Raw genomic sequence first — 23,698 nt, 5'->3', positions numbered from 1 at the left:
TCTGTATGCATTGTAAGGGTTCCTGGCATTGACAGGTTATAATTAAACTAGGTGTAAGAGGGGTACAGTTTCAAGTGGGCTTTATTTTTTCTCGTTTATCTCTGAAATTCCGTTAATAATATGGGTAAGAAAAGTGCAATTTCAACACGTAAAAGCCGGTATAGCAGAATAATAGGCAGTGCTTCTCAAAGTCACCTTCACTAAGATTAGGTTAACTGTGTGTTAGTATGACTTTGAACCGGTATGTTCTGACAATACTGGGTTCTGTTAAGTACCAAGCATAAAGCAACCCAACCTAGACTTCTGAAAACTGAACTTCTGCTTCCAGGTACAAGATGCTTCTGAAGAATAACAAAGCTTCTGATGACCTGCGGGGCACGTGTGCAGCTTTCTTGCAGTCTTACGATGACACCAAGAGAGAGTGGCAGCTGGGTAAAACCAAGGTATGTAGATGATGTATGCTGACCGTAATGAGATTTGTTACTGTTGCTTGTCTTCCACTTAAGGAGCTTATACCACGATGACCGCTTGGACAGTAGGGTTGAGAGCCCGATATATTACAGAATTCTGTGTAACGTCAAACCCACTGTGAGGATCGAGAAACTTATTGCAGGGCTATTGGGTCACCATAAAATCAAGTGAAAAAACGGGGAAGATCCCCACGTGGAAGCTACAAATATGGCAAGTGCTGTAAAAACCGGTATGAAAATATGTAGGCAGAGAGTGTCCCAAACAAATGTCCGATGTAATGTGTGGGTCTATGTGACACCCACCTCACCTGTAGGACCTCGGGATATCCTCCGATCAGATCAATGGCACCAGTCCCCCGTGTAGGTTGAAATGAGACCCTCCTCGCTCTGACAAGCGGTTGTGGCTCCCCGGTGTAACAGGACTGGCTGTTGGTAGTAGAGACCTGCAAGCAGAGTCTCCCGCCGCCTTACCGGGTGCCTGATGGTATACCGCGATGTTTCAGCCAGACGGGATCTGGGGGGCACTGGTCAACGTGGGCGGAACGGCGCGCGATCCAAGGCTGCAGCCGCTCGTCCCCGCAAGCCGTGATCCTACCCGGAACAGGTGAGGGCTGGGCGTATGGACCGCACACTAGCCCAAAGATCCGGATCCACTCTGCAGCTCCTGGAGGAAATCCCCCGATGACAACAGCTGCTCTGCAACAACGAAAACCGGAGCGTGCTGCTACACTAATGAAACAAAAATAGAAAGGAAAGAAAAAAGCGGAGCACTGCCAGGGGATGAAAAAAAGGCTGGGGCAAAAATAGAATAAAGATTATTTATTGGGCATAATGGCCAAAAAAACAAACACACAAGGTATTAAAAAACTCTGACGTGTTTCCCGCCGTGGAGGCGCTTTATCAAAGAGTACTGAGGTTCTCACAGTATCAGAATATATAGCAGTCTCTAAAGTGTACGCCCTAATCTGAAACCAATGAATCAGAGGATGGTCTAACTGATTATGCAGACAGCTGTGATTTAAAGCTGTTGTAAGGGTCTTATAGTGTAAGATGTTAACATGACACTAATCATCATATGAGACTGTGAGAGCCTGAATGGTTACAACAAATAACAGTAAATATAAGAACAAAAACAAAAGAAGAAAAAGACTAATAGTGAACATCATAGCAACAATGTATCAGATGTGTTATTATAATAAAAATATATGTGCATAAAAATAAAAATAATATATATATATAATCAAATAGTGTATTGACGCTATATAAACACTAATAAAATGTGATAATATAAGTGAATATTCAAACAGCAATATAAACCATGTGTATACCTAATGTATAGACATAGAGATATATAGTATAAGTGCTTTATAAAATACATTTTTTTAATTCGTTAAATCTATAAATAATAAAACGTGGAAAAAATGATAATAAAATTAGTAAATAGAATTAGTCAAATCTTCAGATGTGAAATAAACAAATTAATACAGATAAGTTAAAAAAATAGTGATAAAAAACCCTAATAACAAAGTAGTATATATATAATATAATATAGTCACCTATATGTAGCTATGAGATAAATGATGAATACATGTATAAATTTGGATCTATAGTAATTATGATAATAAGATATATATAACCAATATAAATATCCAATCTACAGGTAACTTGTCTTATGAAATAGATAATATATCATACAGTTAATGCATATCAAACAGTGAGGACATATGTATAGATATATACAAATCAACAGTCTAATATATATAAATGGCATAGAAGACATATTTGGATAAGGAACATAGAGAGCAGAAATAGTACATATTTAGGTATAAACAACAGATTTAAAAAAAACGGTTTATAAAAAATGCTTCAATTCCCAATCGATATTAATGCCAGAGGGTTGCATAGTACCTAAGCTGTACATCCAATACATTTCTTTTCTGTTTAGGGTACCCAATCTGTCTCCTCCCCGAGTTGGGGCATGTATATGATCTATTCCTGAAAAGGAAAAGTTTTTAATAGTCCCCTGTGGACATACTGAAAAATGTCTGGAGACCGGATGGGATTGATCTCTCTTGTTGATCGCACGGACATGTTCCATGATTCTTGTTTTAAGGGGCCTAATGGTACGGCCCACATAACCCTTTCCACATCCGCATCTCAAAAGGTACACTGTATAGCTGGAATTGCAATTGATAAAAGTATGTAGAGTGTGTTCAACCTTTGGATTAATTCCAGTGATTTTTTTAATTTTATTTGCATATTTACAAATGCTACAGTGTCCGCATGAAAAAAATCCCTTGGGAATATTGCTGATCCGTTTGTGATTCGAACTGGAGTCAAAAAGACTAGGGGAGAGCGATGTGCCCAATGATTTGGCCTTCCTAAAGACAAATTTTGGTTTCTTGTCGACAATCAATGACAAGTCATGATCTAGTTTTAAAGTATCCCAATGCTTGTGTATAATGTGTCGGATACGATCTGACTGTGTGCTTTGTTGTGTAATAAACAATGGTGTATCTGTATATTCTGATGATGGTTTCTTTTTGGAGGAGTTCAACAGGTCCCTTCTATCTAGTTGTTAAACAGAATTCAAAGCCTCTGTGATATGAGATATATTATAGCCCCTAGATTTAAACCTGGAGATAAGGTCTTTAGATTGAACATCAAACGATTCCTCTGTAGAACACAACCGTTTCAGTCTGGTAAATTGTCCTTTAAGTATACCTTTTTTAAGATATTTTGAATGATTGCTGTCTGCTCTGAGGTAAGAATTGCGCGCATTAGACTTCCTATAAATGTCAGTTTGGATGCACCCCCGCATGTCCACATACAACATTAGATCTAAATAATAAATGTGGTGGATATTCTCCTGAAACGTGAAATGTAAATTGTGATCATTAATATTAAGTTTGTGAATGAATGATTGAAGTGAAGAGAGGTCACCATCCCAAATAAATAAAAGGTCGTCTATGTAGCGTTTGTAAAATTTAATTTGGTGCCTGAAAGAATTGTGATCACTAAAGATGAAGTTAGATTCCCACAACCCCATAAAAAGATTCACATAAGAGGGTGCAAAAGAGGTGCCCATAGCTGTGCCACGAAGTTGTAAATAGAAATGTGCATCAAATCTAAAATAATTGTGTGTGAGTAAAAATGTGATGGACTCTATTAAAAAAGTGCATAGTGCTGGTGCTAAGTGAGGTAATGAGAGGTAATGCTGTAAAAAAGGTATACTTAAAGGACAATTTACCAGACTGAAACGGTTGTGTTCTACAGAGGAATCGTTTGATGTTCAATCTAAAGACCTTATCTCCAGGTTTAAATCTAGGGGCTATAATATATCTCATATCACAGAGGCTTTGAATTCTGTTAAACAACTAGATAGAAGGGACCTGTTGAACTCCTCCAAAAAGAAACCATCATCAGAATATACAGATACACCATTGTTTATTACACAACAAAGCACACAGTCAGATCGTATCCGACACATTATACACAAGCATTGGGATACTTTAAAACTAGATCATGACTTGTCATTGATTGTCGACAAGAAACCAAAATTTGTCTTTAGGAAGGCCAAATCATTGGGCACATCGCTCTCCCCTAGTCTTTTTGACTCCAGTTCGAATCACAAACGGATCAGCAATATTCCCAAGGGATTTTTTTCATGCGGACACTGTAGCATTTGTAAATATGCAAATAAAATTAAAAAAATCACTGGAATTAATCCAAAGGTTGAACACACTCTACATACTTTTATCAATTGCAATTCCAGCTATACAGTGTACCTTTTGAGATGCGGATGTGGAAAGGGTTATGTGGGCCGTACCATTAGGCCCCTTAAAACAAGAATCATGGAACATGTCCGTGCGATCAACAAGAGAGATCAATCCCATCCGGTCTCCAGACATTTTTCAGTATGTCCACAGGGGACTATTAAAAACTTTTCCTTTTCAGGAATAGATCATATACATGCCCCAACTCGGGGAGGAGACAGATTGGGTACCCTAAACAGAAAAGAAATGTATTGGATGTACAGCTTAGGTACTATGCAACCCTCTGGCATTAATATCGATTGGGAATTGAAGCATTTTTTATAAACCGTTTTTTTTAAATCTGTTGTTTATACCTAAATATGTACTATTTCTGCTCTCTATGTTCCTTATCCAAATATGTCTTCTATGCCATTTATATATATTAGACTGTTGATTTGTATATATCTATACATATGTCCTCACTGTTTGATATGCATTAACCGTATGATATATTATCTATTTCATAAGACAAGTTACCTGTAGATTGGATATTTATATTGGTTATATATATCTTATTATCATAATTACTATAGATCCAAATTTATACATGTATTCATCATTTATCTCATAGCTACATATAGGTGACTATATTATATTATATATATACTACTTTGTTATTAAGGTTTTTTATCACTATTTTTTTAACTTATCTGTATTAATTTGTTTATTTCACATCTGAAGATTTGACTAATTCTATTTACTAATTTTATTATCATTTTTTCCACATTTTATTATTTATAGATTTAACGAATTAAAAAAATGTATTTTATAAAGCACTTATACTATATATCTCTATGTCTATACATTAGGTATACACATGGTTTATATTGCTGTTTGAATATTCACTTATATTATCACATTTTATTAGTGTTTATATAGCGTCAATACACTATTTGATTATATATATATATTATTTTTATTTTTATGCACATATATTTTTATTATAATAACACATCTGATACATTGTTGCTATGATGTTCACTATTAGTCTTTTTCTTCTTTTGTTTTTGTTCTTATATTTACTGTTATTTGTTGTAACCATTCAGGCTCTCACAGTCTCATATGATGATTAGTGTCATGTTAACATCTTACACTATAAGACCCTTACAACAGCTTTAAATCACAGCTGTCTGCATAATCAGTTAGACCATCCTCTGATTCATTGGTTTCAGATTAGGGCGTACACTTTAGAGACTGCTATATATTCTGATACTGTGAGAACCTCAGTACTCTTTGATAAAGCGCCTCCACGGCGGGAAACACGTCAGAGTTTTTTAATACCTTGTGTGTTTGTTTTTTTGGCCATTATGCCCAATAAATAATCTTTATTCTATTTTTGCCCCAGCCTTTTTTTCATCCCCTGGCAGTGCTCCGCTTTTTTCTTTCCTTTCTATAAAATCAACACTACAGATCTGGGTCCTCCTGTATGTTGAAGTTTCTGTACGAAGAATGGGCTTGGTGGGTACATAGCAGTACTCCTCGTCCCTTTACAATGGAGCATTTTAACTGTATTACAGCTGAATATACATGTTCAGTATAATATGAAGTAAGGGTTTCTTCCCTCTGAGAGCGAACTCGTTTTAGAAATAAGAGATCACAGTAATTTAAGAGGTCGCCATTCAGTGCCAGTGACTCCTCCCTAAGATATGTGAAAGTGGGCGAGGGCGAGAAGTGGAATTCCAGAGGTCACATCAGTGAGGAGTGTGACTGACGGGCAGGGTGACTTTAGATGGAGATGTGTGACACAGGGAACTGAGAGAAGTCACACTGACCATGACCCTGCCCGGGTAATACGAGTCAGGGAATAATAGTGTGAGGAGTAGATGGAAGTCTGCCAGCATTGACTGGTTACACAGAGTCTCTGTGTCACGCGCCTATGGGATAGTGTCAGACGTTCCGTTCTTTGAGCCCATTGACAAAAGAACTTCTTTGTTCTCCTCAAGGTCATAGACCACTCCTTGTGTCTTGAGTGTGCTGATTCTATCAGTGCCTGTGGGGTTAGTCCTTTGCCTGCTTTGTCTGAGAAAGGTGACAGTTAATACCGGGGGAAGTGTTATTGCAGTTAATATTGATCTTAACCAGCATCATGCTCTCTCTGCTCATTCTGCAGTCACTCAGTCCTTCTAATGGTAAGACTCGCATACGTCCCGAAAACAGGAGGGCAAAACCGAGTAAGATTGTATTCCAGCATGATAATAAAAATATCCAACGTTTCATCAGAGATAAAGTACATGGTATGAAGAAAAATGTATAGCTTAGGGCCGGCCTTCGCGGTTCCCAAGGTGGTATGCTAGCAGCGGGGCCCCCCATGTAAGAAGAAGGTTAGGGTACTTGACTTCCGGCCCAGGCAATTCCTTGAAGTGCGGCCCCCCCGTCCTGCAGCGTAGCGGCATCATGACATCACAGCAGTATGTGACGTCATGGCAATGCGGCATCGTGACTTCGCTACGCTACATTGGGGTGAGTAGCAGTGCTGTACCGGTTCGGGGGGCTGCCGGGCTCCCTCCTCCGGTCAGACGGAAGTTGGATCACGGAGCAGCACAACCTGAAAGCTCTGCACCATCCCACGCACAGCTGTATAACCGTAGAAACACCCAAACAGAAAGCGGAAGCAGAGAATAGAAATGTAGCACAATGTGGATTTTTTTTTTTTATGAAGGAGACGGTGGAAAGAAACAAAACAATAACCTCAATCTGTAAAATATGTGCAGGCTCCCAAGCAAAGTCTGTCAAGAATGACTACTCCAGGGGTGGCCAACTCCAGTCCTCAGGGGTCACCAACAGGTCAGGGTTTCAGGATATCCCTGTGGCAAAAAACACAATGACAAGAAACCGCACAAACAGAGCTCATTATTCAGGCCCTTTGGAGCAAGGTCTGAAGTGTGCACATCCAGAAAGCTTTGCGTTGCGGTACAAGCAGATCGAGATTGCCACCTTTAACTATTGGATAGATGTGTCCAAATCCCATTCAATTCTCAACATGGTTATTGGGAAATATTACAGCAGCATTCCGTGCAGGGTTTTAATGGTTGCAGCGGAGTTATCGCAACATATACAGTAGTAAGGCACAAGGACATTAACGTATGCGTAGGATATTACAGGTAACAGCCTGCACATTTATAGCAATGTGGCTTTCTATTTACTTAAAAAGTGTATCGGTTCCTGTTTTGGAGGGTTGGTTTAATCAGACGATCTTCCAAGTGTTTTCCCTTTTTTGTAGGCAATCTGTGGTTTTTATTTTCACGGTGGGGACCCAGAAACAGACCAGCTTGTAGTGTATGCAATGTTTATATAACATATGTTTTATAGAACATATATGCTTAAGGAAATGATTTGCTGTGGCATAGTCAAAGCAAAAAACAAAAAACAAATCTACTATTGTTTGATTGGAGTTTACCGCGACGGGTATAGGCTCTCGTTATGCGTTCATCCAAGCGTCAACTGGAATACCTTCTTGTCTGTTGTACATTATGCTATACATCTCGGATGCACTGACCGTGGCACCTTACAGACGCACTTACCAGAACACCCTCCTGTCTGTAAATTCTCCCTAATTACCACTTGGATTGTAAGCTCTTCAGGGCTGGGACCCCCTTTCCTATTGCTACTTTTATGTCTGAAGCGATTATTCCCATTGTGTTATATCAGTGGTGCGCAAACTGGGGGGGGGGGGGGGTAATGGTGCGACTTTAATGGGGGGGTGCAGCGGTTACAGAGGGCTCAAGAGCGCGAGGCCTCTGTAAATGTACTCACCAGCTTCTTGTCCACGCGCCTGCATTGCAACGCGGTGTCAAATGACGCCTGTTACCATGGAGATGTGACGTCAAATGACGCTGCGGGTGATGTCATATGACCCCGCAGCGTAATTTGACGCTTTGTTGACGGTAAGGGGGGGTGCGATAAAGCAGACAGGGGGGGGGGTGCAGCGCAACAAGTTAGCGCACCCCTGTGTTATATCATCATGTCACGTGTATTACTGCTGTGAATCGCTATGTACCTGGATGGCACTATATATCGCATGCAAATATTACTATGTGCTCATTTGACAGGTCTGCAGCCCTGCCTTTCATCATTATCGGCCAGTGCTTCCACTACAGCAAGGGATTCTGGGAAATGACATGCCAATGAGCACACAGTGCCGTCTTTTGCTTCAAATCCATTTTAACAAGGACCCCTATAAGCTTATGCTTGCTGCAATGCACAACTTTTCAGCACAGCCTGGGTTAAGATGTATAGCCAGGAACCCTACTCACAGACAGCTGTTTCGTCCTTTTGGGTCTCATCAGTGTGAGGCTGGTTATACTGGCTTTGATTAAAAAAAAAAAAAATATATACATACATACATATACACGTTCTATAGTGCCGGGCGCGTGCGGAATTTTAGTTGGCTGACTTCAGGGGAGCCGACAGACAGCGGCGAAGATGAGGAAAATCATATTTTCGCGACGCTACCGGCTCTGAGTGAGTGTGTGTGTGTGTGTATATGTGTGTGTATGTATTTGTGTGTCTGCACAAATCTAATTTTTTTTATTTTTAACAATGTTTTTTTTTTTTTTTTAATAAATAATAAATTACACACACACCCACCCATATACATACACACACACACACACACATACACACACACATAAACACACACAAACACTATACTCACACAGTATACTTACGAAAAGCATGCGGCACGTGCACGCGCGTTCGCATAGGCACGCGCGGCCGCACGCTGTATATAACAGCTTATGCTGCTTACTGCAGCTCTCCCACAAAGCGAGTGCTTTTACACTGCTCCCTGCTGTGCTGCTCCATGTGCTCTCACACCCGTCGATTGTTTGTGAACGGAAGGCACAGCTTCTGGAAGGAAGTTGGGGGGTGAAGTGGGATTCTTTGTTATGTTTCTTTACAAAAACAGCTGCATTATTTCTTGCAGTATACACCAAGAAATGCAGCATCCAGGGTAATGAGGGTGTATGATGGTCCGCTCAGCCTTCCTGCATCTTCTCTAGTGCATCCTATCTTTTTGGTTTTGTGTGTGTGTTTGTGACTTTATCCTGTGTGTACATTCCCTTCTAGCGTGTGTATGTCTGTCCCTATAATGTGTGTGTGTGTGTGTGTGTGTATGTGTTAATCAAACCTTGTGTGTCACCACTCCTCAATAGTGTGTGCATCCTGTATCTAGGCATTTGCTGATCCGCTCTGTGTGCATCCATCTGTCCTGTGTATCTATGTCCTAAGGGAGACTCCGACGTTTGTCCGACTCTGTCCTGTGTATGTCTATGTATCCTTAGAGTCTCTTACTTGGAATATTTCTCTGTCTTGTCTGCTTTATATATTTATCTTTCCCTCTGTTTTTCCCCCACTCTGTCCTATTTGTATCGCTCTCTCTCTGTCCCCTTTCTATCCCTCTCTGCATCCTTGTGTATGATCCTCTTTCCTGCATGTAACCCGCTCCTTGTCCCTTTCTCTCTCCTGAACCCATCCCTGTATCCCGTGTGTCTCCCATCCTGTGCGCATCCATCCCTTGGTCCTGTGTGTCTCTCCCATCCTGTGTTTGTTCCTGTGTGTATCCCTGTGTGTCTCTCTTGTGAGTACCCCTCTGTTCCACTTTCCGGCACGCGTCTCTGAATCTCCCCTCATCCCCCCCTCGAGTCTCCTCCCCACGCTCTGCTCCTGGCAGAGCCTGGCTGCTGGAGGCTGGTGCTGCAGGGTGCAAGGCAGATGCTGAGAACATAAACCCAACTCCTCCTCCTTGTGCTGAGAGCAAGAAAGGGACCTGCTCGGAGCTCTCCCACACCAGCACACACCACTGCACGCTGCCTCTGTCACCTACTACATGAGTACACCTCTCTCCTCACTCTCAGGTCTTCCTGAAAGAAAGTCTGGAGCAGAAACTGGAGAAGAGCCGCGAGGAGGAGCTGAGGAGAGCGGCCTTGGTGATCAGAGCACACATCCAGGGATATATCACCAGGTAACACCAACCTCTCGCATCCTACCTTGTGCTGCAGAATGCTGGTCACTGCTTGCATAGGAAGGGGGATGATCACAGCCATGTCTCTTTAGAAAGGGGATCATTCCTGCTTTGGTTAGAATACAGATGTCGTCCCTGCCTTCTTCAGAAGAAGAGATGCTATCTGTACGTTATTAGGAGTTAAATATTGCTTTATTAGGAACAGGGATACATTGTTGTACGTATTACCGTGGGGAGAACAAACACTGGAAGATTGTGCAGAGGAGGAGGGTGTGTACTCGTGTACCTGAGTCCTGTTACCTGCCCTCAGTGTGGGAGTAGGTCATATTAAAAGAATGTAGGGATTAGGGTTTGCTGGCATAAATAATATCCAAGTGTACTACGACTATTGGTTTCCGATTTACTTCGCCTACAATTGATCATTTCATGATCCATCGGGGATATTGGACCTTCTAGTTGTCACATTTGTATGGTGTTTTTATTACGCTGGAAAATAAAAATAAATCTTGAACTTTTTTTTTCATCAAAAACCTATTTTAAAGTGAAATTAGTAATATTTACAGGTGTAAGTGTGATCTTACAGAATCGTCTGTTAGAACACGCGAGTCCTGCTTCCACTAACCCCGTAGTGCTGCATAGACTGTGTTTCAGGAGTTTGTTAGGCTGAAGTGCAGCTTTTATATTGATAGTGAAACGCTGTAGGTTTGCACAGCTCTGCGTGTTGATAGGAAGCAGGGCTAATTAGGTGTGTGACCAGGCTTTCTATTTTTAGTAGGTAACGTTATTTGGGTTCAGGGAACAGGATGTAGGGGTAGGTAATAGGATGTAGGGGTAGGTAATGTTGCTTTGGTTCAGGGAACAGGATGTAGGAATATGCAGTGTTGCTTTAGTGCTCGGTGTAAGAATATGCAGGGCGTGAGAGTCTGGTATTAGGTAAGGTTACCCCGGGGAGCAGGTTCTTTGGCAGTGAATAGGTTAATGTCAGGCTGGCACCCTTGTCGGTGAATGGCATTCCATTGGAGACACCTGGTCGTGAAGTGGTTAACCTTTTGCAATCCATTGCAAATTGGGTGAGAAGACGGTGGGGGGGGGGGGGTATTTGCTCAGGGTTTTGGTGCAGAAGGGAATTCCTCGGGATTTGGTGGACCCCCACCCCCCGGGACCCCCACCCCCCTCCCCATGCTTTTTGATTTCAATATTGTACCTTGTTTCTCTTTCTCCTCCTTCTCTCTCTTTCTCGCTCTTTCTTTCTCGCTCTCTTTCTTTCTCGCTCTTTCTTTCTCGCTCTCTTTCTTTCTCGCTCTTTCTTTCTTTCGCGCTCTCTTTCTTTCTTTCGCGCTCTCTTTCTTTCTTTCGCGCTCTCTCTCTTTCTCGCTCTCTCTCTTTCTCGCTCTCTCTCTCTGTCTCGCTCTCTCTCTCTGTCTCGCTCTCTCTCTCTTTCTCGCTCTCTCTCTCTCTTTCTCGCTCTCTCTCTCTTTCTCGCTCTCTCTCTCTTTCTCGCTCTCTCTCTCTTTCTCGCTCTCTTTCTTTCTCGCTCTTTCTTTCGCGCTCTTTCTTTCTTTCTTTCACGCCCTCTTTCTTTCGCGCTCTCGCTCTCTCTTTCTCGCTCTCTCTTTCTCGCTCTCTCTTTCTCGCTTTCTCGCTCTCTCTTTCTCGCTCTCTCTTTCTCGCTCTCTCTTTCTCGCTCTCGCTCTCTCTTTCTCGCTCTCTCTCTCTCTTTCTCGCTCTCTCTCTCTCTTTCTCGCTCTCTCTCTCTCTTTCTCGCTCTCTCTCTTTCTCGCTCTCTCTCTCTCTCTTTCTCGCTCTCTCTCTCTTTCTCGCTCTCTCTCTCTCTTTCTCGCTCTCTCTCTCTCTTTCTCGCTCTCTCTCTCTCTCGCAGAAAGCACTACAAGAGCGTGCGTCTAAGCGTAGTCACAATCCAGAAGAATTACCGAGCCCATTTCTGGCGCTGCACCTTCCTTCGCCTCCGTGGGTCCGCTCTCCAGATTCAGAAGCACTGGCGCGGGAAAGCCGCGAGACGCATCTATTGGCAAATGCGGGAGGAGGAGAGGAGGCGCCGGGAGGAGGAGGAGCGGGAAAGGAAAGAGGAGGAGGAACGGAGAAGACGGGAGCTGGAGGAGCAGAGGATGGAGGAAGAGAGAACAAGAAGAGAAGAAGAGAGAAGGTATATAAGGGACTGTCCCATTTCTCAAGCTCGGCTCTCTAGAAATGTAGAGAAACAGCAGATACGTCACTTTTTTATGCGTTATTTATAAATGTCTCATAGCTGCAAAACTGGGTAAATAATAGTGCAATAAAATCCCAAATCCCATGGCCTTCGAAGGGATATTATGTGATAAATCTGGTGTTACCAAGCAGTACGTGTCCTGAAGATAATAATGACCCCTTACAAATAGGTGTACAGCACAGTTTCATGTGCAGTACTATATAAAAAAGCTCCATATATTTTATTTTTAAGAACTTTATTGGGGAAAAGTTAAACAGCGATCTTTGCCCAAAACATATGTTCTGAATGAAATATATTTAAAATAAATTAAATTTGGTGCCGTTTTCTCTGGTTTTGCTTCAGGGAGACTTCCGTAAATAACTCCCAATTATGCTGAATGGACACAGTATGTACTCACTCAATATGTCGATGGCATATTCTGCGCATACTTTCCCCGGCTCTCACCCTGCTATCTCTCCATCAGTCTTCAGACTCGCTCTTGTAACGAATGAGAACCAGAGCTGCTTTGTTTGGCTGGTATTAATATGTCCATGCATCATGTTTTCTCTTCTAGGGAACAAGCGAGAGTGGAGGCTGAGCTACGAGCTGCTCAGGTTAGTCCTCTGACTGCATCGTTAAGGTGCTATCTGTCCTGGAGAAATCTTCGCTTGGTGGTCTCAGAATGCTGGTTATAAGGAGAAGGCAGGCTCCACTGATTACTAGATACAATGTCACATTTCCAATGGCTGTGTGTGTGTCTCTGTGTGTGTGTGTGTCTCTGTGTGTGTGTGTGTGTGTGTGTGTGTATGGCTGCGTCCATAGAAGGACAGGCCGTGCTGAGGCGTGCGGATGCTCCGCGCTGAGCCCCTGCATCCTCAATGAGGATGCCTTGAGAGGGGGCTCACGCGAGCGTCCGCAGGCGTGCTGACGAGATGGAGGTTTCAGCCGAGCGCCAAGCTGTTTTTCAGCGCGCTGTCGGCTGAAAACCTCCAATCCCAGCACAGCAGTGTCGACGTCACGGCGCCGTGACGTCGACGTCAGTGCGTCGCGGGCGATTGGCCCAGCGACGTCACTGCCCCGCCTCCAACCACCTCCCCCCGGCTCCGATCGCGCCTCAGCGTCAGCGCGGCTCGGATCGCCTCACCCCTCTATGGCCCGGGCCTAAGGCTTCATTTGTTCATATCTTTCAGCTCAAATTATTGTAATGCTGTCGCACTTTACATACATTGTTTACCCTCCAACTAGATTTGCAAAATAGAGGACAAGGGGTGTCCCACGCCTTGCGCACAAATAATACTAAATGGACTTTCCCTTATGGTGTGTCACCTGTCGGTCCAGTTGTTCCAATCCTGGGTACCAAATGAACCTTTAGAAGGAGAAATGAAAAGGAGTCTCCCAGGGTTGTGTGCAGAAAAGTGCTGGTGGTGTAGAAGAAGAGTATTCCCATTATCTTTTTGAGGGAACTGCTCCTTTGTCAGAAACCAATGCCCACCGTGGTGTGAGCATTGGATAGGGACAAAAAGGGCTGCGCCTACATTACATTGACGCAAATAAATGTCACTAGCAGTTTGTTGCGCTCTGTGCGCCTCCTTTTTATTTCAGCGCGAAACTAGATTTATGCGTTGGAGAAACACAAGCACAGAACTCTTCAGTGTCTTCAGATTATTCAGCACCTCACACATATATCTCAATAGTAGCACCATGCCACTAGTCTCACGTTTCTCAGGCATGAGTTACTTCCGACTCTTTCTTCACTCCACTATAATTTGAGTGCTCACTGTCAGCATTCGTTATAATCCGAATCGTGCTACAAATTTGGTGAATTGAGTGCAATTAATGAAGTCTTTCTCATGTGTTCTTTAGGTTTACACTTTCCTTTAAAATCTCCCACTTCACTCCACTGATCAGTTGCTTAGTTAAACTTTAATAAGATGACCCTCTTGAAAATCAAGTCTCATTCCTCACACAGAGCGTTATAGATGCCTATTTCTGAAAACGTTGAGACCTTCTTTTATAGACCTTGTTCTTTTGTATTTATTGCTCACATGTCATTTTGTATTATTATATAAGGGTGCGGTTCAATTTGTTGTGAACCCCCTGCAGTGAAGAGATTATTAATGGGTCAGAGGTTTTTTTTTTTGCTTTAGGAAGAACAAGAGCGGGCAAAGAACTTGGAAAACCTCTTGCTTCAGGAGGAAGAGAGTCGTCAGATGGACGAGATCCTGCGGCTGGAGAAGGAGATCGAGAAGCTGCACCATCAGCAGGAGGTGGAAGGAGTCTCCATTGCCTGCCTGGACACGCGCAATGAACTGACCCGTCAACGGGAGGAACAGATCCAGAAACTGGAGAAGGAGGCGTCTCGGGTAGCTCAGGAATTCCTAGAGCTTCTGGACTTCGGGCACTTGGACGAGAGTGTCCAAAGCTTGGAGAACGGCAATGATGGAATGCTCTGCATCGATGGAATCCTTGTGGCTCCTTTAGCAGAGGAAGAGGTGGATGAAGGGTTTCATGCGGATGATGAGATGCTGCCGCCCCCACCACCCATGCTGCTGGATGATTCCAGCTTGAGGAACAGCGAGAGCTTCTCAGAGGAAGAGACCTATATGAAAATCCCATTTGAACTACCAGGAGAGCAGAACGGCAGCTTTGAAGACACAGCAGTTTTCCCAGTGGACCGTGTGTCTATTCAGGAGATTTATAATGCCCCGTCTGATAAATCTGAGAGCATTTATCAGTGTGTCTCTGACACCTTGAGCAACAGTGAGGAAATGCAGGAGCCAATTTACAGCTACCCTCCTGATGTGGAGTCGGACTACGACCACGAGGAGTTTGACGAGGCCCCTTTGGGTTCCACCGACGCTATGAACTCGAGCGATGGTCACCTGACGGACGAGGAGGTTCTGAGGATTTCCAAACCCAGCAGCTTTGGATCTCACTGTGGCAGCCTGGATTCGGTGAGTTTCTCCTGGCATTCAGCAAGAGAAACGTCAAGCAAGGGAGTGAATTACATGACAGCTAGTGGGTACAGCAAGGGCAGCCTGGGTCTGTTGTGTTTTATAGTTCAATTCCTTCAGGTTTTATCTAGAAATAATGAGATTTAGTTTGAACAAGGGATGAAAAATCTGTCCCTGGTAACAGACTCTACATGTACCATATTGTTACGCATGGTCTGTATGTGTCTGCTGAGGAAGAATTGAATATTCGGTACCAATATCCCTTTAGCCGTCCAGTCTACTAAGAGAACTAGCCTCCCATTCTAAATGATTTCTTTCTTTCTTTTAACAAATGTTTATTTTTCATATTACTTACATACGTCATTGGGATACGGTCCTGTGCTTATCCATTTCCCAGAAAATACCAATGTTAAATATTTGAGGGACTCGTTTAAGATGACTTGCTTTTCTTGTTACTAGTAGCTACTGTATACCCGGCGTAACATACGCAGATCTTAAAGGTTATTTATTAAACATAACTCTTTGTTTTCACCCCTCCCGGTAATGCTTTGCTGTCTCTTGTCCCCTCTTCCCCACCTTACTCTCTCCTCCATCATGTCCTGCTCCTCTTTGCACTCTCTCCTCCCGTCTCGTGTGTGTGTGTGTGTGTGTGTGTGTGTGTATATATAGATATATACACACCCAGCATGCTTTAAAGTGACTACATATTTCCTGGTATTTGCTATGGTGGTTTAAGTAGTATGGATGTCCAGCTAAACTGTTAAAGCTCTCTAAACAGATTTGAATGAAAGGAATTGGATGTTGAGCATTATTTTCTTTTGAATGCATCTGTTTAACACCGCTAGTGCCAGACGGTCTCCCTAGGTAATACATGGCAACCTCTTCTGGCAATAAATGGATTCATGAATGAGTCCGGCCTATAAAGCAAGGAAGAGTTGTATTCCTTTTGTTGCTAGGATGCTAAAAGCATTTGAGGGAGCAGGTAGCAATGGCTGGGTGTTTGTAGGAGCTGATCCATAGGGATTTGCTGTGTAATTTCTAGTTCTGTTTGATTGCAGTTTTTAGACAGCGATGAGGAAGCCGATAGTCACATTGACACGGATGAAGAATTCACAACTGGACGCATCACTTTGTTTAACGGAGGAGGGCCCCCTTATTTTCACAGTTACCTGTACATGAAAGGTAGGAGCTCCTCCCTCTTATATGATCTCTGTGTTAGGGTAAAAGTGAATGGGAATCTCGGGTATAAATGTGGGTATCGGCCCTTCCTACAGGCAACTTTCTGGCTGAACCCGGTTGCTTGGTGAAACATACATTAATGCTTTAGTATTTGTTACTATGTAAACTATATTCAGGGAATTAAGGGATGCAGAGTACCATGTTTTAATCACATTTACTTGCATCTAAGAAAACAAGCACAAAGCGCACACGAGGTAAGAGTAAAATATATTGCGACAGAAAACAAATGGCACGTATACACTTACAATGTAGTAATCTGGAGTTCAGTAGGTTGTGGTTTTACAAGCGTCCGTAATGCCTGTACACTAGGTAGTTGGAGTATTGAGAGCAGGGCTTTCTTCAGACCACCTCTCCCGGGCGCTGGGATCAGCCGTTTGTCGGCTCTGGTCTCTCACTTCCGGGTTTGCGTATCCCGTGTGTAGAAGTCAGACTCTGCTGTCCACCTGCATATCTCCCTAACCTTCAGTATAATGGCAAATTAGGGGGCACGACTAGATTCATTACTTGCATCTAAACATCTACCCTTAAAATAAAGTGATCTATTTAAAAATGGTATCTCCCTTTAACTTCTTGTAGTATAGTGTCTCTTTAAAGACCAGGCAAAATATAGTAGCCTTAGGACTTAACAGTATTTGGCTATATTGAAATACCGTTAGAGCTCCTTGATAATTACTTGATACATACAGTGAACTTGTCCTTCCAGCGGGGGGCCTGATGAACCTCTGGAGACGGCGCTGGTGTGTTCTTAAGGATGAGACCTTCATGTGGTTCCGAACAAAGCAGGAAGCTCTGAAGTCGGGATGGCTGTACAAGAAAGGGGGTGGTATGTCCACACTGTCCCGACGCAACTGGAAGCGGCGCTGGTTTGTGCTTCGGGAGTCCAAGCTTATGTACTTTGAGAACGACAGCGAGGAGAGGCTGAGGGGGACCATTAATGTCAGGACGGCCAAGTGAGTGGCAGATTCTCCATGAGAGAAAGGACCTTGCACTTATGTTCTCCGTTTCCCTATGTGGAGATGAGACGCCCACATTCTTGGATGCTACTGGCCATCTGGTTAGGGCTGGCACCAATGCACCTTGTCTTAGCACTAAGTCACCTGGATTTGTGGTTTTGACCTGGTTACCTGGACACCTACGTTGGACTAGGTTACTTGATTACTTAATTAATAATGGTTATAGTTAGTTTGTGTGGCTCTTGTAGTATTTGTGTTGGGAAGGATACTGTGTTGCTTTATGGAATGTGTGTTGTGTTTGTGTTTTGCAGAGCGATCATAGATATACATGAGAAGGAGAATGCTCTGGATGTTGTTACAGAAGAGCGAACTTATCACATTGTGGCGGAGACACCAGAGGACGCCAGGTATAGAGACAAACACAATCTGGTAATAACACACACTGTGACACACTGCAAGGCAAAGAACCAACACACTGTGACACAGCTGCATGAATGAGAGAGAGAGACACACACACCTGTAAATATTGTGACTAAAATGAGAAACTCCATACTCCACACATGCTTATACACAACCTTATAAAAGGGAGACCTTGCCACAGAGAGCCGGTGCTGATCTCGCCTACTCTCCTTTCAGTGGCTGGTTTAACGTCCTCAGTAGAGTTCACAGCGCAACGTCCCAACAGCTGCGAGACATGAGGGATGAACAGGCGAACCCCAAGAACGCTGTGGTAAGTGTCGGAGTAAAACATATAATTTATGGCAATCTCTCATACGTACAGTCTGTATGGATATAATCTTATGTACAGTACACAAGGCTAGGAATAAAAACTCTTCTGTCTCCCCTCTTCTTCCCCTCTCTCCCCTCACCTCTTTCTCTCTCATATGTCTCCAGACTGCTTCTCGAAGAGCGTAATGTACTGTAGATATGTGGGTGTGCATGTACAGGGAATTTATACTCCGTAATCCTATCTCTCTCTCTCTAAAGGGTACTCTGGATGTTGGGCTTATTGACTCCGTGTGTGCGTCAGACTGTCCTGACAGGTAATGGTGATCTAGCACTCTTTCTCCCTTTGTACTCTTTATTGTCTGTCTATATCACTCTTTCTCCCAAATGTGTTTTTGCTTGTGTCTTTTGTCTATTTCCAAGTCTCTCTCTGCATGTTTCTTTCTTACGCTCACCCTCCCTCTAGATACCTCTCTGTGTCATGGTTTCAGTATAACATCTCTGTATTTCTTCATCCCTCTAAATGTCTTTTCCATTTACCCGTGCACTACCTTCTCTCTCATCTCTTTAGTAATGCAGGATTATTGTGAAAAAGAGAATTCCGTGGGGTTAGAGGTGGCAAACATGGACCACATGCGCATACTGTTATGTTTGCATTAGTGCGCTTGACCTGTCAGCATTGCCAACTGATTTCTATGTCATTATGAGATTTCATCATTCAGTTCAGGATTTCCAAGTCATAATTTTCCATACGAATGTAGGAATATTGTGTACCAGGAAAAAACTGGATCAAAATCTCATGATGACATGGAGTCACGTTGACTGTGCAGATTGTGGCTTTATGTAACCTATGTGGAAGGTCACATCTGTGTCTGTCTTGGTCACAATCCACCTGTCTATCTGAAGGATCACATCTTTCACCCAATGTTTTGTGAAGCTCCTTTCCTCTCCATGTCACACGCTTGTCTCTGGATGTTCATACCGGAGTTTCTTCCAGGCCAAACTCCTTTGTGATCATCACAGCGAACCGTGTGATTCACTGCAACACAGACATAGCAGAGGAAATGCACCACTGGATCTCCCTGCTGCAGAAACCCCGGGGGGAGGCCAAGGTGGATGGACAGGAGTTCCTGGTGAGAGGTAACAAAGATCAAGAGCTTAAACTCGGAGTATAACAGCAGTACTTCTTCAGATGTGTAATGAGGCATATAGAGGCCAAAAGTGTTCAGTCTCCCTACATCCACTGCAACAACTTCAAAAGCACCTACATCCTTCAGTGATCACCTCTCTGCACCTTTCCAAAGGTCACCTTAAGTGACTTCTCTTTCCCAACCCACCCATGGACTCACTCCAGGGTGTACAGATTGATAATGAGTCAGTTCAGGTTTTGTATCCCCCTTTGCTGCTCTAACTTTGATATAATGAGGTTTGTAGACCGTTCAGTCATGATGATTATTACACTGTTGAATGGAGATAGTTGGCAGGTTTGTGTTGTGTACAGGGCATTAAATAATCCCTTCCTCATTGGCAAACAGTTTATTTTTCTGTGTGAGGGTTCCCTTGTGTCCATTCCATGCCTCTTGGAAACCTTCGTGCTTTCTTCTTTAGCCCCTCACTCCTCTTTCTTAACCCCTTTTCTGACCCCACAGGCTGGCTCCATAAAGAGGTTCATAACAGCAGTAAGATGGCATCCTTGAAGCTGAAGAGGCGTTGGTTTGTGCTGACTCGCAACGCACTAGATTATTACAAGTCCTCAGAGCGGCTGGCTTCCAAACTGGGCACAATCGTTCTCAACAGCCTCTGCTCTGTGGTGCAGCCTGACGAGAAAACGCACACTGAAACAGGTACTGTAAAAGAACAGGAGGACATTGCTAACACAGCCAGTGAGGGATCTGTCGGAACAATGCAGAGCTCTTTAGTACTGTATGTGGTGGGCGGAGGTGATCGGGTGATTCAACCTGTCTCTCCCTTACCAGTCCTGAATGGAGGAATTGTCGTTTCTTTCAGGATACTGGAACATTATAGTTTATGGTCGGAAACACTCGTACAGACTCTACACCAAGCTGCTGAATGAGGCTGTGAGGTGGGCCAATGCCATCCAGGGAGTAATTGAAAGCAAGGTTCCCATAGAGACTCCCACACAACAGCTTATCCGGGATATCAAGGTATGGATGAGTCTTTGAAATTATGGGAATGTGCAGAACTGCTCTGTGTGTGGGATGTACTTGGAAATGTGGTGTGCTCCCTGTATGTAACATGAGGGGGAAATGTTGGTTCGAAAGTTCGTGTTCGCGTGTTGTCTAGATGGGGTTTGTCTGTAAGGGGACAGGAAAAAAGGCTACATGCTCTCCCTGCAAGTTATAATTGGGGCGCTAACCATGCAATCTCTTTATCAGGAGAACAGTTTGAATAGTGAAGCTGTTGAACAGACGTATAGAAGAAACCCCATTCTGAGATACACCCAGCACCCTCTGCACTCCCCACTACTACCGCTGCCTTATGGAGATGTCAACCTCAACCGTAGGTGTCTTCATTGAAAGCCCCTGATATTTGCCGAGGGTGTATTTAGATACGTGGACAGGTCTAGCAAGACCAGGATGGAATGTGTTAGCCAATGAGTCCACTTGTGTTCCACGGTGCTCATAGCATTATGAATAATGTGTAGATGTTAGTATACAGAAAGCCCAGGAAGCTAGTATACAGCAAGCTAGTGTACAGCAAGCCCAGGAAGGAGCCTTCAAAGGTTTGTTAATAGAATGACTTTAACCAAAAAATGGCATAGAGTACTTGGCAAAATATTCACACACTGCACAGAAAAATTAAGAAACCTTCAGCTAATCATGTGTACTGGTTTATCATGCGGTCTTGGGTATATGCCAACATTTTGAAGACTTGGGCATCCAGCTTTTTTCAGTGGTGCGACGTGCACTGCTCATTTAATGCTATAACTTCCAGAGAGAATACTTCACTGTCCTCTTTCCTTGCAGTACAAAAGGAGAAGGGTTACACGACCCTGCAGGACGAGGCTGTGCGGATCTTTAACTCTCTGCAGGAGATTGAGACTGTTCCTGACCCAGTCCCTATAATCCAGGGCATACTGCAGACCTGCCAGGACCTGAAGCCGCTGCGTGACGAGGTGTACTGTCAGCTGATCAAGCAAGCCAATCACGTGCCGCAGCCAAACAGCGCTGGGAACCTTCGCCACTGGCAGCTCCTGTCCTGTATGTGCTGCACTTTCCTGCCCGGCCGGAACATCCTGCGCTACCTCAAGTTCCATCTGAAGCGGTGAGAAGCATCCACATGGGGATAGTGCAATGGGCATGAGACGGATCGGGACATGGTGGAGAACTGAGGATCAGACTGGTCGGAAATGTATTACACTGCTGGGTGTAGGACAGACTGGTTTGAAGAGCGGTGGGAATGTCGCAGACTGACTGGAGTGCTGGGCATGACCGCGCCCTCAGGACACTGTATAGTACTGGGCATCAGACACTGGGATTGGCACTCTATATAATACAGGGCATGAGACAGCAGTGTTCTGAGAGTCAGAGACGTGGTATGAGGGAGTTTAGTGTAACATGGATCTCTTGCGTTCTCAGGTTGAGAGATGGTTTCCCCGGCACGGAGGTTGAGCAGTTTGCTCACTTTATAGCTGATGCTTTGAAGAAAACGAAATGCCGTGAGCTGGTCCCATCACAAGAGGAGGTCGTGGCATTGCTTACACGCAGTCACATGACCACCACAGTGTACTGCCACGGTGGGGGCTCCTGCCAGATCAGCATCAACTCCCACACCACGGCTGGAGAGGTAAGAGGGAGAGTATTGTCATGTGTGCACTGAACTGCAGGGTCATGATCAGAGGCTCCATCCCTTCTGCACCGTCTTCTGTTGCACTACAGACAAGGTGACTAGGGCAGTATGAGAGAGCCCTGTCTTGCAGACACTTCGCTGGTTGGCTTTCTTTGTCAAGCAATCAGCAAGGAAGGAAAGCTACCCTCCAAAGTTAGCAGATTAACAATGACCGTTACAGTTTGCTGACACACCAAGAGATTATATACCAGTAATCGTGTTAACGTAATTATGTTTTGTCGGCAGAAATTATTAATTGACTTGGGCGTGAATAATAACAAGCCATTATATCATCAAGGTTAAATATATAGCTGCTTCCTTCTAACCGTTCCGAGAAGGCTTGTCTGGTTTTCTTTATTACTCCTGTTTGAGTCGCTCGGGGTAACGGGATCTCTGCCCCCTGCAGGTGGTGGAGAAGCTGATTCGTGGCCTCGCTATGGATAACAGCCGCAATATGTTCGCTCTCTTTGAACACAACAAACTCACGGACAAGGCCGTGGAGAGCCGCGTTATTGTGGCTGACGTGCTGGCAAAGTTTGAGAGGTTGTGAAGCCAATCGATAGTCTGTATTCTGCTCTTCTGGCGCTCTGCATTCGCCACTCACTCTGTCTCTCTTCCTCTCCATTATACATCACGCTATATGTCATCTATGAAGCGCTCTGTCTAATGTCTAAAAGATATCACAACCTACAACAAATTTCTACTGGAACAATATGACTACTGGAACGCTGAACTACATCTCTTTCCTTTCTTCATTTGGATTGTCCCTTTTAATTCTCTCTGTCTTGCTTTCCCGTGTTTTATATTTCTCTCTCCTTGTCTTGCCCTGTGTTTCCTCTGCTCAGTGCTCTGACATGCCGCTGATTTGACCTTGTTTCTTAGACTTGCTGGCACAGGAGAGGAAGAGGAAGAAGCGTGTCAGTGGAATCTGTATTTCAAACTCTACTGCTTCTTGGACGTACAAAGCGTTCCTAAGGAGGGCGTTGAATTTGCTTTCATGTTTGAGCAGGTATGTACCATCCGTTAGATAGCAGGAGTTATGCAATAATTCCGATCATTCGATGATTTTTTTTTAACTATGCAATAAAAGGCCGACGTCAACATTTAAAGGTTCAATCCACAATACTGTTACAGTTCCAGGGATTGCAGCACTTTACAGATTTGGCTTGCCATGTTAAAACAAATTCTGGTCTTGAACACAATGGCTGCCTTTTCCTTTATATGAAATAAAGGTTTCGGTTCAATAGTTTAAAAATGGTGCAAAAAAAACGTGGTGCAAAGATTTAGCATTCTCTTATTTTATAAGCATTTTTGCTCCCTAGTGTCTCTCACAATGTGTGTGTTTTATGTTGTTTTTTTAATGTTGTTTTTTGGATGGTTCGAACTTGCAATGTTTGATTTTGAAAAATAATCCTCTAAAACGAGTCGGCTTGATTGCATAATGGTAGCAAGTACCTCCCACACAAGTCTAGTCATGCGAAAACGCCTCTTCCTTAGAGGAAACATAGAATGTGACCGCAGATG

The 23,698-nt window shown here is 43.6% G+C and overlaps 1 protein-coding gene across 1 annotated transcript in view; it reads left to right on the top strand.

Annotated features, from left to right (window-relative positions):
- LOC142499732 (unconventional myosin-X-like) overlaps positions 1–23,254 on the top strand; it is a 42,563-nt gene extending 19,309 nt beyond the window's left edge. Inside the window, exons 11-28 of the mRNA XM_075609547.1 lie at positions 329–443; positions 10,141–10,247; positions 12,127–12,411; positions 13,028–13,067; positions 14,601–15,407; positions 16,466–16,589; positions 17,350–17,596; positions 17,911–18,006; positions 18,236–18,329; positions 18,587–18,642; positions 19,323–19,465; positions 19,975–20,169; positions 20,333–20,490; positions 20,722–20,845; positions 21,313–21,610; positions 21,925–22,132; positions 22,581–22,717; positions 23,057–23,254. Of these exons, the coding sequence (XP_075465662.1) occupies positions 329–443; positions 10,141–10,247; positions 12,127–12,411; positions 13,028–13,067; positions 14,601–15,407; positions 16,466–16,589; positions 17,350–17,596; positions 17,911–18,006; positions 18,236–18,329; positions 18,587–18,642; positions 19,323–19,465; positions 19,975–20,169; positions 20,333–20,490; positions 20,722–20,845; positions 21,313–21,610; positions 21,925–22,132; positions 22,581–22,717; positions 23,057–23,201 (3,379 nt within the window). The 3' untranslated portion in view covers positions 23,202–23,254. The remainder of the gene's footprint in view (positions 1–328; positions 444–10,140; positions 10,248–12,126; positions 12,412–13,027; positions 13,068–14,600; positions 15,408–16,465; positions 16,590–17,349; positions 17,597–17,910; positions 18,007–18,235; positions 18,330–18,586; positions 18,643–19,322; positions 19,466–19,974; positions 20,170–20,332; positions 20,491–20,721; positions 20,846–21,312; positions 21,611–21,924; positions 22,133–22,580; positions 22,718–23,056) is intronic.
- The last annotated feature ends 444 nt before the right edge of the window (positions 23,255–23,698 follow it).

Source organism: Ascaphus truei, chromosome 7, assembly GCF_040206685.1.
Source record: "Ascaphus truei isolate aAscTru1 chromosome 7, aAscTru1.hap1, whole genome shotgun sequence".
In the NCBI taxonomy this organism is placed as follows: Eukaryota; Metazoa; Chordata; class Amphibia; order Anura; family Ascaphidae; genus Ascaphus; species Ascaphus truei.
Note: the sequence above shows the minus strand (reverse complement) of the source record. Positions and strands in the feature narration are given on the sequence as shown.